At 35.1% G+C, this 17,915-nt stretch overlaps 1 protein-coding gene across 1 annotated transcript in view; it reads right to left on the reverse strand.

The window, feature by feature from the left end:
• The window catches only part of ATR (ATR serine/threonine kinase), a 130,685-nt gene that overhangs the window by 83,194 nt on the left and 29,576 nt on the right, over positions 1-17,915 (reverse strand). Inside the window, exons 14-21 of the mRNA XM_045851350.1 lie at positions 17,043-17,213; positions 15,861-16,055; positions 14,432-14,617; positions 8,024-8,116; positions 6,102-6,232; positions 4,681-4,824; positions 1,458-1,551; positions 132-257 (exon numbers count right to left, since the gene is read on the reverse strand). Coding sequence (XP_045707306.1) covers positions 132-257; positions 1,458-1,551; positions 4,681-4,824; positions 6,102-6,232; positions 8,024-8,116; positions 14,432-14,617; positions 15,861-16,055; positions 17,043-17,213 — 1,140 coding nt within the window. The remainder of the gene's footprint in view (positions 1-131; positions 258-1,457; positions 1,552-4,680; positions 4,825-6,101; positions 6,233-8,023; positions 8,117-14,431; positions 14,618-15,860; positions 16,056-17,042; positions 17,214-17,915) is intronic.

The raw sequence follows: 17,915 nt of genomic DNA on the forward strand, positions 1-17,915 counted from the left end.
AATCTAGATAAAATAAAAATCATTTTTTTTCATTGAGCCTACTGAGTCTCAAGCAAATACACTAATCTGTCCTCTTGTCTTTAAATTCCAACTTTCTTTTCTTACAGCTTTTTCATTATATCTTAGCATACCTGATTTTTATACAAGGTTTCCTTCAAGCTTGTTAGAGCATGAATACGAACATCCACATTTTCATGTTGAATTGCTTTCATAGATAGCTGAAGAGTTGTCTGAAGATCAGTACTCTCAGATGTTTCCTATATAAAGAGCACAGAGAGATACACCTAATAATTAACTTCAGGAACCATTTGGAAGGCCTAGAATCCCTCTAGAGTTATCATTAAAGTAGTTAAATTTTACCCTTATTAAAAGCAGTTTTAAAATGTAATTTTCATCTCTCCCCTAGTATAGTATAGGTCATTTTTAGTAAATCTCAGGGAAAAGGATTTCATTTTAAAATCTTTAAAGCTGGAGAAATACATTTTTCATCTAAATAAGAATTTACTTATCTTAAAGAAATCTTTCTTGGTAAGATACACAAGTTTCCCTTAACTTACAAAGGGCTACATAGCCTTGAACCAGGTCTACAGATTATGCACATAATTCACCTCTTCCTTACTTGACCACCTATTTTCTTATGATTACGATGAATTACCCATTAAAGACATATGGCCTTCAGAACAAATCATGGGGTCTTTAGTAAATACCTCTGTTACCACAACCCAAAGTCAGATATCCCACTTGCTGCCCTAAAATTCTATAGAACCACCATTAATATTTTCATGACTTCAGAGTTCACTGGACTTCAAGATGATGGAACTGTAGATTACTGCCCTTCAGTAAGATCTGAATTTCCATACCATAGTTTATAGCAAGCATAATTAGCATCATACTACAGCTTTTCCTTCTTTATTCAGGGCATGCAATTATGGTAGCTTCTTGTTTGGGGGACTATAAGTAGGACACATTGACCTAGGTAGTCAAGGCACAAGAAATGTATTTTTTGCTCTGTGTTCTATTTGATGCTACTATATCTTTGACCTAAATGCTAAAACTGCCTTCTAAAAATCATGATTCATGATAGGATTATCTAGTCACCAGAAGTTAGCCATCAGAATATGACTATAGCCCTGGCTGGGTGGAGCATTGTCCCGCACACCGAAAGGTTGCGAGTTCAATCCCTGGTCAGGGTACATACTAGGTTGTGCGTTTGATCCCTGGTCAGGAAGGGTACAGGAAGCAAGTGATCGATGTTTCTCTCTCACATTAAAGTTTCTCTCTCTCTCTCTGCCTTTCTCTCTAAAACCAATAAATGTATCCTTGGGTGAGGATTGAAAAAAAAAGAATGACTATGTTCTCCCTAGATATGATTCTAAAGAATCCCTTTCAATATATTGGAACTTGGGAATAATTTTGTGTCAATGATCTCCTAAACCATAAATAAAAGAATTAAATACCTTTCTGTATTCCTGTAGAACTGCCTTTATCTTTTTTAATTCTAGATGGTCAGGTAAAAAATATATTTCATGAAGAAAATCTTGTACAGCATCCCTAATAGTCAGTTGGAAGAAAAAGAATTATTTGCAAAGAGAATGCACACTAAAAATATATAAAGCAGAAACTGAAACTACAGCCAACTTAATGCATATTTAAAAGTACCAGATTATTATTGACATTGAAAGTGTTCTTCCTAACCATGTCTAGGATGCTCAGCTAATTAATAGTGGCAAATAATCACACCTAAGAAAAGAAAATAACCCTGTGGCAGTCTATTACACTAGTGGCTGTAAATAAACTGTACTTCGTGGTACACATATCCATGCATATTCACTAAATCTTTAATTTGTGCTTGGTGTATGACCTGCTTTAACAAACAATATGGCAAAAGAGATGCTGTGCCCAGTTTGGGGCCTAAATGTTAAAAAAGTCTGACAACTTCTGGCTGGGTCTGTGCTCATAAGAATCCTGTGTCACCACATAAGAAGTCTGGCCACCAACAAGAAGAGATTACATGCACATGGAGAGGCTATATGGAAAGAAAGGCTCTGAGATTACAGGGAAAAGGGGAGAAGTCAAGCCAAGTCTACAAGGAGGCTGACTGCAGTCATCCCAATGACCATTCACAAGACCAGCCAAGGAATCAACCAGCTGAACACAGCCCAGATTGCAAATTTATGAGTAAAGTGCTCATCTTTTTAAGATACTATGTTTTGGAGTGTTTTGTAATGCAGCAATAGATAGACAAGCCAACTCCAAAATAAACTCTCCTAAAGAATTTTAGAGAAAAAGTCAACTCCTATTGAGCAACAACTTTTAATTTGCTTCAAATATAATACTCTAATCCTTCTGGGCCCAAATAAAATGTTTTTAAATTCTAGTCTTCATTAACTCATGCAACAAACCTGCATAAGTAACTACTACGTGTTACTATATGCTAGACGCTGAGTTTGTAACAATAAAGAAAGCTGAAATAATTCCTTCATTCACAGAGCTAAAGATCTTCTATCTAGCACTGAGTGAGAGAATTTTTTTCATTTTTTAACAGCTTTATTGACATAGAAATGTAAAGTGTACATATTAGAAGTATACAATTTTATGTTTTGATATATCTATATGTTCATGAAATCATTACCACAGCTCTCCCTCCCACTTATCCCCTCCCTCCCCAGGCAACCACTGATCTCCTTTGTTTCAGTACAGATTATTTGAGTTTTTCAGTATTTTATATAAATAAAATTGTACAGTATATACTCACTTTTGTCTATCTTCTTTGAATTAGTATATAACTTTGCTATTTATTCATATTGTTTCATGTATCAGTAGGTATTTCTTGTTATTTGTGGAGAATTTTTTAATGATATGAAAAAGGTAGAGAAATGATTCCTTTATAATAAACAGCAAAGATATACTATTTTGTATGATAATCCAAAAAGTATTTGAAAAGTGATCTAGATCAGTGATTATGCTGTTTGATACTATGTCCATGCACAAAATATCAAAAATAAAAATTTAATTAAAAAAAACTACATTAGCCTTTACTTCTGTATTTTCTCCCTAATTGGACAGTTACTAATAATTGCCATTTTTTACCCTGTATAATGTACACATTTTTGCCCAAAATTTTGAGGGGAAAGTAAGGATGCACATTTTACATGAGTAGTACTAATTCTGTATCTATATAAATGTGTTTAATTCTTTTATTTATACTTATGCATTAAAAGCGTAACTGTAGAAAGCAACAACCAAATCCATATACAAAATAATACCCTGGAATATGATAATCAGTTTTGTTTCTAAATATAAATAAATAAAAAATAGAATTAAAAAATTAAAATTAAACAGTTTTTTTCTGAAAGTTTGGGCCAAGAACGTAGGTGCACATTATACACAGCAAAATACAGTAATGAGAACAGCAACAGTATATAAGTAGTACTTAAATGCTAACTTTTCAGAAAGAAATGAACCATGATACACAAGAAGTGCAAAAATGGAAGTAATTTTTAAATGTATAGGAAGACATGCTAGGCTGAAAAGTACCTGCAGTGAATACTAAAAATAGAAAGGAATAATGTCTGTTCTTGCAAAAGCACCTGGATTGGTAACAGCCTAGTGCCTATTTTAGAAAATCTTGGGAAAGGATTTTAAGAAAAAAAATGTGGCCAGATTTTGAAAAGCCTTTAAGGTCAAGACAAGCAATTTGGAATTTGTCGGTTAGGAAATGGAGAACCACAAAATATCTCTATGCTAGAATGATACAAATAAACAAATACTTTTAAATATGAATGATATAAAACATATAAAAGCTTAAATGAAGGGAACTGGTTTGAAAGGTAATCTACTGAAGTAGTAAGAGTTTCAATTAATATAAGCTATAGAAAGTAAGTGAATATCATGGTACTCAACTATCTGCCTTTTAACTGTGAGAAGAAAGGTAAATTTACCCCACCTTTTTTCAAAATTGATGAAAAATAATTGAGTTGCTGACCTACTAATTAATTTAAAATTATTATAATGGAAGCCATGTTACAACTGAAATAGCATCAGTTCAATATGTATTGTCTTCACGTACGTCAATTACTTTTGTTTATTGGTGAACTCTAAATTTAAGCCATTATTATATGAAATGTTAAAGGGACTTATTTAAGAAAAAGAAGACCAAAAGTATGAACATTAAAATGACAATAAATTCACAATGATCAACAATTGAATCTAAAAAACAAACTAAGCAAACTAGCAGAACAGAAACAGAATCATAAATATGGAGATCACTTGGAGGGTTATCAGTTGGGAAGGGGGAAAACGGGGTAAAAGATGCAGACATTAAGAAGTACAAATAGGTAGGTACAGAATAGACAGGGGGATGTTAAGAACAGTATAGGAAATATAGAAGCCAAAGAACTTGTATGTACAACCCATGGACATGAACTAAGGGGGATAGGGGGGTTGCCAGAGAGAATGGGGGGTACTGAGTAGAAGGAGGAAAAAGGGGAAAAATTGGGATAACTGTAATAGCATAATCAATAAAATATATTTAAAAAATAAAAAAATTGAAAGTAGAATAAAAAAGAATATGAACAGTTTCCACATTATCAATAGTAAGTAATCCTAATACCTTGAGACATAAAAATACAGTAATAAAAAGTTGCTTGCTATCTTTATTAACAATTTTGGTTACAATACCTGTTTTCAATTATGAGGTAGTGAAATATAGCTGCAGTTTCTTTAGGCTGGATATGTATGAGAGGTAACAAAGCTACAATTACATGACTAAGAAGGGAGCCTAGATAAGCATGATCCAGGCAACGAACAAAGCAGTCCCAAGCTCTATGAAAAAAAACAAATTAAAGTTAAAAGTTTACTATTTTTATTATTTGTAAAGCTTCATCAATGAGTTATTAGCTAAATAATAATGATACAAGATATCTTATACAATAAGTAAATACAATAAAATTACAAGAAATAAATTTACAAGAATTAAATTTTATTCATTTTACAATAAAATTACAAGATATCTATAAAAATGGAATAAAGATCAGCACCGTATACTCAAATAATTTATTAAGTCAAAAAAAGAAGGTGAAAACAGTGCTTATAGTATGCTACCTTTTGGGGCAAGGTTAATATGAAAAAATATATGTGTGAGTGTGTATGCATTTGCTTACATTTTTAGAAAGGGGGTTATACGAAAATTAATAGAAATAGAAACCCGCAGACTTCAAGCATGGAAACTAGATTCTCTGAGTGGACTTTAAAACAAATTTTAATTTGGGACAACGTAAATGTGTTATATGATTTTGAAATTTAATAAAATAAAGGGTAAAAACAATCTCTAAAAACTTTAAACAAAATGAAATGAATAAACCTAACTTAGTGGTACCTGCACAGAAAACAGTTATTTCACATGACTTTAAAACATATTATTCTGACTGTACATCTACAATAACTTACAGTCTAAGGACAAGTAGAACCTCCAAGAAGTTCAAACTGCATTCAGTAAACTGCATTACTGTTAGCAGTAATATTTATATTAGATTACTAATCAGCAAAACCCTACAAATCTCTATGGCCTAAAAGTAATGTGAAGAGGGGACTTAAGGAGTAAATCTGTTGATAAGAGATGCTTAAGGTACCAAACAAATGTGCACCTTATTTGGATTCTGATTCAAACAAACCAACATCTTTGGGAAAAACATTTTTGAAACAATTGGGGAAATCTGAATATAGAATGAGTTTAGATGATATTAAAGAATTCCTATTAAGTATAATAACTCATGATAGTTACATCTGAGATATTTACAAGTACAATAATGTAATACTGAGGTTTTCTTTAAAACATTTCAACTAACAAAAACAGTGCAGGTGGAAGATTACATAAGATTAGCAATGTTGATAACTGCTGAGGTTGAGAAATGGGTGTGTAGAGATTCACAACACTATTCTATTTCTCAGTATGTTAAAAGACTTCATAGTAAAATGGTTTTAAGGAAGTAAACACATTCCTTTTCAATACAAATAGCCTTTCTATCTTCACTATTTATGATTTGAACCCAATTTCCCTCTAAGAGATAAGGATTCAAGTCAGTGCCCCCGTGAAATATCACCTGCAACACAATTCAGGAAAATCATCCTTGAATCGAAGGCCGGTTCTCAGTGTTGTCATCATCTTCACCCTGACCGAACTGACATGTTTGGGTCCCATCAACTTCATCAAGGACATCAAACTGTTCAAGGCCTAAAAAGTTAAGTAGGGCTTTAAAATAAAGCCTATAAACAAGATGACGAGAGGAGAGGAGCCATAAAGAAAAGTACATCCCACCCTTATTTCAGAGTAGTTATCTATTCTCTGGCACACGGGGCCTAATGAATGTTGGCGAGTTCATTTTGTCCAACTTCTTAGGTAGGAATTAAAAGTTTGAAAAATACGAGTTCTGTTTTGTATTTTTTTTCCCTTGAAGGTGATTTGTTATCTTAGTCCTAGTGGTCCTCTGGCCACTGATCTTCAAATTTATTAAGAATATAATACCTGCCCTGGCTGTGGGGCTTGGCTAGTTGAAGTGTCGCCCCAATGCACCAAAAGGCTGCGGGCTGAATGAGTGGTCGGGGCACATACCTAAGTAGCAGGTTCTGAGGCATGTAAGGGGGATAACAGATCAATGTTTCTCTCTCAAATCGGCCGCGTTCATTCTTTCCTTCCTTCCCTCCCTCCCTCTCTTTTTCTTAACCCCTCTCTCCCTTGTTTCTTTCTAAAATCAATAACGATATCTTCAGGTGAGGATTAAAAAAAAAACACCTATTGTTTAATTTTCTTCATCTCCATCCCAAACTGCTATGCAATACATACATTTTCATCCTAATGATACTAAATTCAAGATACTTTGAATTTAGTAAAACAAATAAGTACTGATGCTATACCCAGAAAATGATACATATATTCTATTGTATGTGAAACACAAAATCAGACTTGTATCAACAACTCCAGATTCTAATGAAGGGGTAAAGAAATTCTCTAGTCAACTTTAATTATATGCCAAAACAAGCAAGCTCTTTATGGTTTGAAACAAACTCTAGTTTTCTAAGAAAAGAGATTCTCTCACTTGGGACAACAATAAGAAAGATTCCATGTAGATGAACTGGAAGTTGCTTGGGAAATTAAATTTACCTATTAACATAAAAGAACAAGTACTGGTTGCTTAAGTTTAAAGAATTTAATATTGTATCATGTCTTTAAAAACTCCTTAAGGTTATTAAGACAAGGATAATTCAGACTGAAAATTCTACTCATGGATTTTTACTATAATTTTACAGACTGCAGAGATAGAAAGCAAATCAATATTTAAACTTCTAACATAATCTGTGGACAAAAATTTCCAGTGGTGACCAATTGTTATAGCAATCATAATGAAACTTTACTGTGCCTAATGCATTTAAACATAAACTGACAAATAACTGAAGTTACTTTACTCGCTAAAGATGACCTAGCATTTTCGGTCTTCAAAAGCACCATGGGCCATGACCCACATCAGGCTAATGTGGACCAATACATTCAACTATGCAACTTTTTTTTGTCTATCAGTAATTGTTGGTCTCTTTTGCCCATTGAACTAGATGTTGTGATAACGTGAGATTGAAACTTCTGGGGCCATCACCTGGCACTTTAGCATATAGCCAATCCAGGGGAATTCAAGCTAAGAAATTAATTCTGAGAATACTGTGTCCAAAATCAAGCAATACCCAAAGCTATATTATCCCTCTAGTTTTAGTTTCAGGGCCAACAAATTCCTTTAAGTCAGTTTGGGTTAGGCTTTCCATCCTTATTAAAAAAACACACACACACACACTGTAATGATACAATTCCTCCTTTAAGACTCCCCAATAGCTTTTACAAGTTGTTCAGCAATACAGAATATCATGTTTTATTATTTCTTGTCTTTGAATGTTTGTAGATACTATCAGAAATCATGTCTCCTACATATTCTATATAAATTTTATTCCAGCACTTTGAGACTCAACTATCACTACCTACCATTTTCTTATCTTCAATGCCAACACTGGAGCTCAGTAACTGCATGTTAAAAAAGGCCAAAATGCCCAACAACTTGGGCTGCAAATAATCAGCCTAAGGAAAGAAAATATAAAACAGGTATTATACACATTTTAAACAGATCAAATTCCATAAACCAAAAATTTAATTATTTAACTAGCATCATTTCTATTTTACCTAGTATAACAGAAATAGACACCTGGTGAATTAAGTTTCTCCAAATGCATATATTTTCACATCTAATATTTTTAAAAATTTGTGAAATTCATTTGTAACCACCATGACAAAATATGACTAAACAGTACTATGTAAGGAAATTATGAGCTTTTGAAAGTTCCAGCCAAGATGGAGGCGTAGGTAGAAACCCTTCACTTCCTCACACAACCTAAAAGAGGATTATGACCAATCTAAAATCAATAAACAATCAGAAGCACCACAAAAATCAAACTGCATGGAACTCCGACAACCAAGGAATTAAAGAAAAAAATCAATCAGAACAACCAGACTGGTAAGGCAGTGGACGGCTCTGGGGCATTCAGAAAAACCATGGCTAGGCGGCACATGTGGCAGGCGAGACTGGCTGCTGCTAGGCTGCAGGCTACGAGGGTGGGGCTAACTTATGGGGAAACTGAGACTCAGAGTTGACTGTGGACTACTGCAGTGGCCTCGGTGGGAAAAACTCCCAGTCTCACAGGAGAGTCAGTTGGAAAGTGCGCCAGAGACAAGCAGGCGAGCTGCATTGTTCCCTTTCTGGCCCCTCCCCCACAGGCAGCATGGCAGCCAGCAAAGAGGTTTGCCCTGCCCAGGTAAATGCCTAAGGCCCTGCCCCCTTACAATTTATCAGGTGTGCCAAGACAAACAAATATGGCCCAAATGAAAGAACAGAGCAAAACCTCAGAAAGAGAACTAAGCAATGAGGAGATAGACAACCTAACTGATAGAGAATTTAAAGCCCTGGTAATCAAAATGCTCACAGAGCTGATTAAGTTTGGTTGAAAAATGAAAAAACAAATGAAAGATACCCAAAATGAAATAAAGCAAAATATTCAGGGAACCAACAGTGACAGGAAACCAGGACTCAAAGCAATGATTTGGAATAAGAGAATGGAATGAGCATCCAACTGGAACAGAATGAAGAAACAAGAATTCAAAAAAGTGAAAAGAGACTTACAAACCTCTGGGACAACCTGAAACATTCCAATATCTGAATCATGGGGGTGCCGGAAGGAGAGGAACAACAGCAGTAAATTGAAAACTTACTTGAACAAATAGTGAGGGAAAACTTCCCAGATCTGGCAAAGGAAATAGACTTCCAGGAAGTCCAGGAAGCCCAGAGAGTCCCAAGGAAGTTGGACTCAGGGAGGAACACACCAAGGCATATCACCATTAGGTTACCCAAAATTAAGAATAAAGAGAGAATCCTAGAAAAAGCAGGAAGAAGGGAGAGAGTTGCCTATGGAGGGGTGCCCATGGAGCTGTCGGCTGATTTCTCAGGGGAGACCTTGCAGGTGGCAGGGCAGGGAGTGCTAGAAAGAAGTATTTGAAGTCATGAAGGGCAGGAACCTGCATCCCAGATTGCTCTGTCCAGCAAAACTTTCACTTGGAATGGTGGGCTGGGGGTACACAGATGGAGTGCTTCTCAGATACAGTCAGGTTAAAGGAGTTCATCATCACCAAGCCATTATTATATAAAGTGTTGAAAGGACTTATCTGGGAAAAAGAGGATCAAAAATATGAACACTAAAATGACAACAACCTCACAACTAAATGAACCTAATGAACCTAAAAGAAAAGAAAAACAATGAAAACAAAAACTGGGCAGATGACTAGAACAGGAACAGAATCAGGGAGGTGGACATCGAGTAGAGGGATTTCAGTGGGGAGGGGGAAGGGAGGAATGGCGGGGAGAAGGTACAGGGAAGAAGCATAATTAGTAGGCATAAAATGGATGGGTAGAGATAAAAAATGGTATAAGAAACAGAGGACTCAAGGAACTTATGTGTACGACCCATGGACATGAACTTGGGGGGAGGAGAATGCTGGAGGGTTGGGGGAACAGGGCAGAGGGGGGTAAAGGGGGAAAATTAGGAGAACTGTAATAGTATAATCAATAAAAAATACTTTAAAAGTGGAAATCATGAGCTTTTGAATTCTGCACTAGGCTGGGGTGGGATCCTCAGGATCTGATTCACATCAGAATTCAGAGTAGAGAGAATATTTATCCTAAGAATAAGAAAAGATAAGTGACTGTCATTCTAGAGCATTTAGATCTATGCTGGAAAAAAAAGGTATCTTGCCAGAACAATGGTCTGACACAGGGATCAATATCCCCTAAAATAATAGTGGCAAAGTAATGGAAGGCTATGGACATCAATAGATACAGACTAGGTATCACTGACTCTATGTAGCACTTTGGATTCTTTCTTGAAAGAGGGTCCTAAAGGAGAGAGTTTGGGCTTTACATCAATCAGACCTGGGTTTGAATCTCAATTTTGATAATTCCTAATATGTGATTTTGAATGAGTTACTTAACTCCTTTGACTCTTTCAAATGGGAACAATTAAAGCACTTACTACATAGAGTTGTAGAAATTAACTAAGATAACATGCATCAACCATGAAGACTACAGTAAAGAGTTAAACAGATTAAATTGTTAATATTACAACTGCGAATGTCAGTAATCTGCAAAAAAATATTCCTCTCTTTCAAATTCTTTATATACAGGCAGGAAAAAGAAAAAGAACTGTGGAAGAGCAGCAATTAAAGTATTTTCTAACTCTGAAAGAAAGTTGCATTGCTTGATGGTGAGGCACCTGATTTCGGGATTCCCAGGTTACATACACTGCCAAGGGGAGGGACAGGATTGGAGGATGTGTACTAGCACATAGTAGAAAAGAAGTTAGGTATCCAACATGTCTCTCCAGATTAGATGCTGGGATAAACTTTTCTCTTGCCAAGTACAGAGAATCATCTGTCTTTCAATCTTGAATTACATGTAATTTGCAAACTTATGATTTGGATTAAGACTTATTTTTAGGCTTAATAATCCATAATCACATGGTACCAGATCCTGCTTCTTAAAGTAACAAGGAGACATAGATGATACTTACATAGTCTATGTCAACATTCTAATTTTTTAAAAATACTTTTCATCTTTTTTAAAGATTTTATTTATTTATTTTTAGAGAGGGAAGGGAGGGAGAAAGAGAGAGAGAGAAACATCAATGTGCAGTTGCTGGGGGTTATGGCCTGCAACCCAGGCATGTACCCTGACTGGGAATCGAACCTGCGACACTTTGGTTTGCAGCCCGCGCTCAACCCACGGAGGTACGCCAGCCAGGGCTTAAACATTCTAATTTTAAAGCCCTTGCATTAGACAAATAATTCATTCATCTACCACACACCAAATGTTTATTATCTACACCTAGAATACTATGCCAGGTTTGGGTGTAACAAGATAAGCAAAGTCACTTTCTCCCTACTAATATGAGTGGAGGACATTAAATAATATGTAAATATGGTTGCAATGAGTACTATATAGAAATCAACATAATCACATGATAGAGTAGAACTGGGATAAGGAAATTTAGATAGGGTGATCTGGAAACTCTGAGATCTAAAGAATGAGAAAGATCCAGCAGATTATTCTAAGTATTATTATTCCAATAGACTATCTAGTGTAAAGACTATGAAGCAGGAAAAAGCTTGACATGCTAATAGATGCTAAAAGATACTGAAAGACAGTGAGAAAGGAAGAAAAGAGCTGTACAACATGAAGGTGGAAAGTTATATCTAAAATCACATATAGCTTTATAGATTTTACTTAAAGAACAATGAAAACCACAGAAGGAATTTACTTCAGCAGGGGAATGATACGAGTTTAAGTTGTGCAAAGATCACTTTGAATGCTGTGTAAATAAGTGAATGTAGATATAGAGAGGGAAGAGTGAAGGCAGAGAACAGGTAGCAGGTTTTTGCAGTTATCCCAGAGAAAGATGATGGTCACTTGTATGAGGGTAGTGACAACAGAGATGGAAAGATATATTTTGGAGAGAGATGTGATAGGATTTATGGAGGGCTCATGACTGATTCCCAGGTCTTGATTTGAGCAAGTAGGTTAATATTGGTACCATTTCCTGAGACAGGAAAGACTAAGAGATAAATAGGTTAGGAAGGGAAAATAAAGATTCTTACTAGACATGTTATATTTAGACTTGTTTGAGAGGCCTATAAGATAGGCAAGCAGAGATGACAAAGAGAAAGTTGGATAAGCTCTGTCTGCCACTTTCTCTCACCCTCAGATCCGTTTGCTGCCCTTTTCTGCACTGCTCTGTGCCTGGAAGGCTTACCAGATTTCATCACTCAACATCCCTTTCCCTCTGGCTTTCGTCTGAATTTAGTCAACAGGGAACACCAATGGAGGAACCAAGGGCAGGAGGAAAGAGCATGGGTTTAAATGCTCTGCTCCTTCTAGGTTTTGAGGTGGTTCTGCCAATGGCTACATCCCCCTATAATGAGAGATCTCCCACAATACCATGGTTTTAGCTCTCAACCAGGTTCTAGTAACACCACTTCTTATCCTTGCCCAGGACTAATGGGAGCATAAGTTTTGTGGTCCCTGGGTTCCCTAACATTCCCTGCTCATTCTCTTAACTTTGCCAATGACAATAAAAATAGCCCCCTTAAATTGAATTATTTTCAGTTAAAGATTTTTGTGTGTACCATCTGTTTCCTACCAGGACCTCACTTGTATAAATCCATAAGTACAAAATGCTGGAGAGGTCTGGACTGGAACTTCAACTATGAAATCACCAAAATATAAATCATACTAAAGCAAAGGGTCAAATGAGACCAGATTCTCTTTCATTTAGGGAGAGAATGTTGATAGAGAAAAACAACCGATTACATAGTCTTAAATCAATCTAACATTCAGAGGATAAAGTACAGTAGAGGAAAAGAGCCAATAAAGACTAAAAATGAGCCCTGGCTGGCGTAGCTCAGTGGATTGAGCACGGGCTGCAAACCAAAGTGTCGCAGGTTCGATTCCCAGTCAGGGCACATGCCTGGGTTGCAGGCCATAACCCCCAGCAACTGCACATTGATGTTTCTCTCTCTCTCTCTCTCTTTCTTCCTCCCTTCCGTCTCTAAAAATAAATAAAATAAATAAAATCTAAAAAAAAAGACTAAAAATGAGGGGACAGTGAAGCAAATCAAGAAAATGTGTTATCATAGGTGGGAAGGGGTATGCAGGGTAGAGGGGATTGAAGGGGGAAAATGGGACAACTGTAATAGCATAATCAATAAAATATATTTTTTAAAAAAGAAAATGTGTTATCACAGATGGATTGAAGGAAATAGATGGATATAGGAAAGGATCATCAGTTGCACTGAATGCTACTGAAAGGTTGAATAAAATAGAAAAAGAGAAGTCACTACTGGATTTGACAGCAGTAAGACTGTTTTTGACCTTGACAAGTTCAGCAGAATGAGGACAGAGTTAGACTAGAATGAGCTAATGAATGAAAAATTCATAATGAATGAATGGAAAAGGAGAAAGCAGAGACAGAAACTTCTCAAGGTATATTGCTGATAATCTTGAGAGTCTCTTGAAGGAATCAGGACAATCAAAAGGGAAAAAGAATAACAAGCCTAAAGATATTTTATATTTTTTTCAGATGAAAAAATTAGATAGTAAAGTGATTTCAGATACAAATTTAAGATAGGGAAAGGTAAAAGGGATAACATATCCTCTAACTTCCCTTAAATCTAACAATGGATTTAAATATACTCAATAGTTAGAACTGATAAGGTTAATGTGTTGTGCCAAGAAAGGAGTAATTGGGGGAAGCCACAAATGTAGTCCAATCTACAGTTCATAAGTAGTAAAGAAAAATATATTTTTTTTATTTTTCAGTGAAAAATACAATCCAAATCATTTAAAAATGTGTATTTTTCAATGCTAATATATATTGTTTGTTAATTCCTTGATGTAACCATCAATTTCAATGATCACCCTTTTCAAAATAAAAATCCCAGCCCTGACTGCTATGGATCAGTTGGTTGGGCATCATTCTGCAAAGCAAAAGGCTGCAGGTTCAATTCCCAGTCAGGGGACATGCCTGGGATGCATGTTTGGTCCCTGGTCAGGGCACACAGAAGAGACAACCAATCAATATTTCTCTCTCACATTGATGTTTCTCTCTCTTTCTCTCTTTCTCCCACCTTCCCCTTTCCCTAAAAATAATTTTTAAAAAAACACACAAAATAAAAATCACAATTTAAAATTTAAACTAAACTCTAGCATTTGAAAATACACAAAACACTTGTTTTTCCAATTTCATAATTCAGCTAGAAAAAGGAACGAAAAAACCCATAGAACATATTCCTTACCATTAGTTCAGGTGATATGATATCTTTTGGGCCCTGATATGGATCATCACTAGATGCAAATGAGGCAAGTATTGACAAACCATTGAAAACTTGTTGATAATGTTCTCCAATACGCAGCAATAATTCGTTATGCAATCCTTGGAAATCTTGTCTCAACAAGCTCCCCAGTTCAATATCTGTTTCATTCTAATCCAAAGACACATTTTTAAAATTTAACCTTTTTTCTCCATACTAACATCATGAAAATAAGAATATTAATTTTTAATACTCTATTCATAAATCAGGAGCTCTAGACTAGGAGATAAGATTTACTAATGATATTTTTTAACGGCAATGGAAAATTATTCTAATTTTGTTCTCTTCTGGTAGGTCTCCCATGGACTATACGTAATGAAGAGAAATGATCAGATTTTATTAGGAAATAAAATTTAAAAAGAAAGTCCTAGTTTTCTATCAGGTCTTAAAATGCCATCAACTCATTATTCATACACACATGATCCCTAAGAAGATACAGCACAGAAGCTTAGAGTACAGCCTTTCCAGTCAGACTGATGGGATTTAAATTCCAGATTTGTCACTTATTAGTTGTGCTGTGACTTGAACAAGTTACCTCATCTGACCTCTCTCTGCCTTAGTTTCCTCATCTATAAAATAGAAAAGTAATAGTATTTTTCTCTCATTAGGCAACAATGAGTGAAATGATAAAGTGTTTAGCAAAGTTTCTGATCTGTAGTAAGCACTCAATAAATACTTATTATTATTCCACCTTTATGATAGAGATTATCTTTCTCATAATAAATAAATATACTCCCTATTCAATAACTCTCATGTGAAAAGAGATCTATTGCTGGCATGTCATGAAACACATGAAATAAATTAACAAAGGAAATAGTAAAGTCACACATGCATATCATACCAGTTCTTCTGTTCCCATATAGTCTCATATTCTTCAAAACTACCATTGCTAATATGACACCAAAAAGATGCACAAGCTATAATTTTAAATTTAAAAACTAACAAGAAACTGAGCCAAATTATAATCTGCACTAAATAAAATAAATGCTAACATTATACTGTACTTGAAGGAAACTGCCTCTTCCTATAGCTATAATTACTTGCATATCATTACTCAACATCTAGTTCCAATCAATTAAAAAATTCTAAAATAAAATTAGCTGAGAACCTGATCCATGAATGAATGATTATCATTTGCCACTATGGTAAAAATGATCAAAGAAAATAACAAAATAATATTTCTATTTAATAAACCCTCTAGGCCCAGGACAAAGTTTATTTACATAATATCATTTGAACTTATGTTACATTAGGATAGGCTATACATTACCCACTCTCTACAAGAATGTTACTGCAGCTCTCCTTTAATGCTAATTTAAAGAAGGGTATAAAATATATATAAATATTCAATTACCTTTAGATAATGAAGGGCACGTTCTAATTCATCCTTGGAACAGGAACAGACCAAATGAGAAAAAATATACTTGAAGTTATTTATTAAAATCTCTCTACGATTGACATTTAGTTGTTTTCCTAAAGTTCGAATGAGAGCAGAAGCTGCAGGGCTTGCTTTGGCAGCAAGGTCAGGTAGCAGAACTTGTAATGTCCTCTGGAAAAAAAAAACACTACAATTACCAAAAAGAACATTTGTCCAGGTGATATAATACTCACATAAGCTATGTGCAAAAATATGTTAAAATGCCACACAAATTTGAAGTCCACATATGACATAGGTATTTGAATTCAGATTTACCATTTATTCATTCAACATATGTTTACCAAGCATCTACTATGATGTAGGCATTAAAGATAAAGTAGTGAAGAAACGGGCAAGGTCCCTGATGACATAGAGTTTACATAATAGGGTGGGAGAGACAGACAATAAACAAGTTAATTTATAAGTAAAGAAGATATTTTTTCATGAATATAGATTAAAATATACTCATGTTCTAAAGGTAAGTTCTAGGCCTGATTTATTATTTCCTTCCAGGATTTGACCAATTTACAAGCAACTTAAGTTTGTTAAAATATAATATATTGTAGAAAAATCCTGTATAAATCACATTATAATTTATTAGCTAAAAATAATAATAAATTTTGCCTTTGGGAAAAGGTAAGAAGAAAATCTACTCCAACCACCTTTCAAATCTCAGCCCTAAGGACTTTTCAAAGGCTTCCCAAACCACTCCATATTTCAAATTGTCATCTGAATTCACAGAAGATCATCCATAACACTAGTTTTATACTATATTACTCCAACTCCTTAAGGGTAGAAATGATCATATTAGACTTCACATTGCCAATGCAACCAATCACAGCACTAAAGACATAAGGGCTCAGTCAACTGAATTAATTAGCATTAATCAATTAGTATTAAACTTTTGAGATAGCTAACCATTAGAGCAATAACTCAAATTGGCATGAACTTAATTTTATACGAGTAATGTTATCACATCAAAGTCAAAGTCAAAATTTGAAAATTTAGTGTCTATATCCTCTTCAATGTACTTGCCAGATTTTCTTTGAAAAAATCTAGAATAAACACAAAAGATTGACTTGAAAACCTCAATTAAGTCAAATGTATTAAGTAACTTACAGTAAGGAAACGATTAAGATCAGGAAAGTCAAAAACATTGGCAATTTCGGACAAGGTATTTAGAGCCATTTCCCTCTGGTGAGCCACATCCTGTTTGCGCATCTCAGTGTTCTGGCATGGAGTACCAGGAAGTGCTGTCACCTGACTGGAGTGAAGGGATTCCACCAAAAACTAGAGCAAAATGGTTTGTTACTTTTCACACAAGGAAAAAAAATTAACTAATACTTTTTAAGGTAACATCAAGGACAGTATCAGACATTGTTCTAAACATATTACAGTACCTCAGCCCTGGCTGGTGTGGTTCAGTGGATCGAGCACTGGCCTGCAAACCAAAGGGTCCCTGGTAGATTCCCAGTCAGAGCACAGGCCTGGGTTGTGGGCCAGGTCCCCAATGAGGGGCATGTGAGAGACAACCACACATTGATGTTTCTCTACCTCTCCTTCACCCTCCCTTCCCCTCTCTCTAAAAATAAATAAATAAGATCTTAAAAAATAAATAAACCTATTACCTCAATTAATATTCCCTTAATTATTATAACAACCTAATGGAATAGATTATGCATAAATCTCACTTTTAGGTCAGTAACCAGGCTAAGTTAAGAAACTTGACTATCGCCCTGACTGGCATAGCTCAGTGGATTGAGCACGGGCTGCAAACCAAAGCATCGCAGGTTCGATTCCCAGTCAGGGCACATTCCTGGGTTGCAGGCCAGGTCCCCAGTGGGGGCCACATGAGAAGCAACCACACATTGAATTTGATGTTACTCTCTCTCTCTCCCTCCCTTCCCCTATCTAATAAATAAATAAATAAATAAATAAATAAATAAATAAATAAAATAAATAAATAAAATCTTAAAAAAAAAAAAAGAAACT

The sequence above is a fragment of the Phyllostomus hastatus genome, unplaced genomic scaffold (assembly GCF_019186645.2).
Source record: "Phyllostomus hastatus isolate PE091 unplaced genomic scaffold, TTU_PhHast_1.1 phas_contig_86, whole genome shotgun sequence".
In the NCBI taxonomy this organism is placed as follows: Eukaryota; Metazoa; Chordata; class Mammalia; order Chiroptera; family Phyllostomidae; genus Phyllostomus; species Phyllostomus hastatus.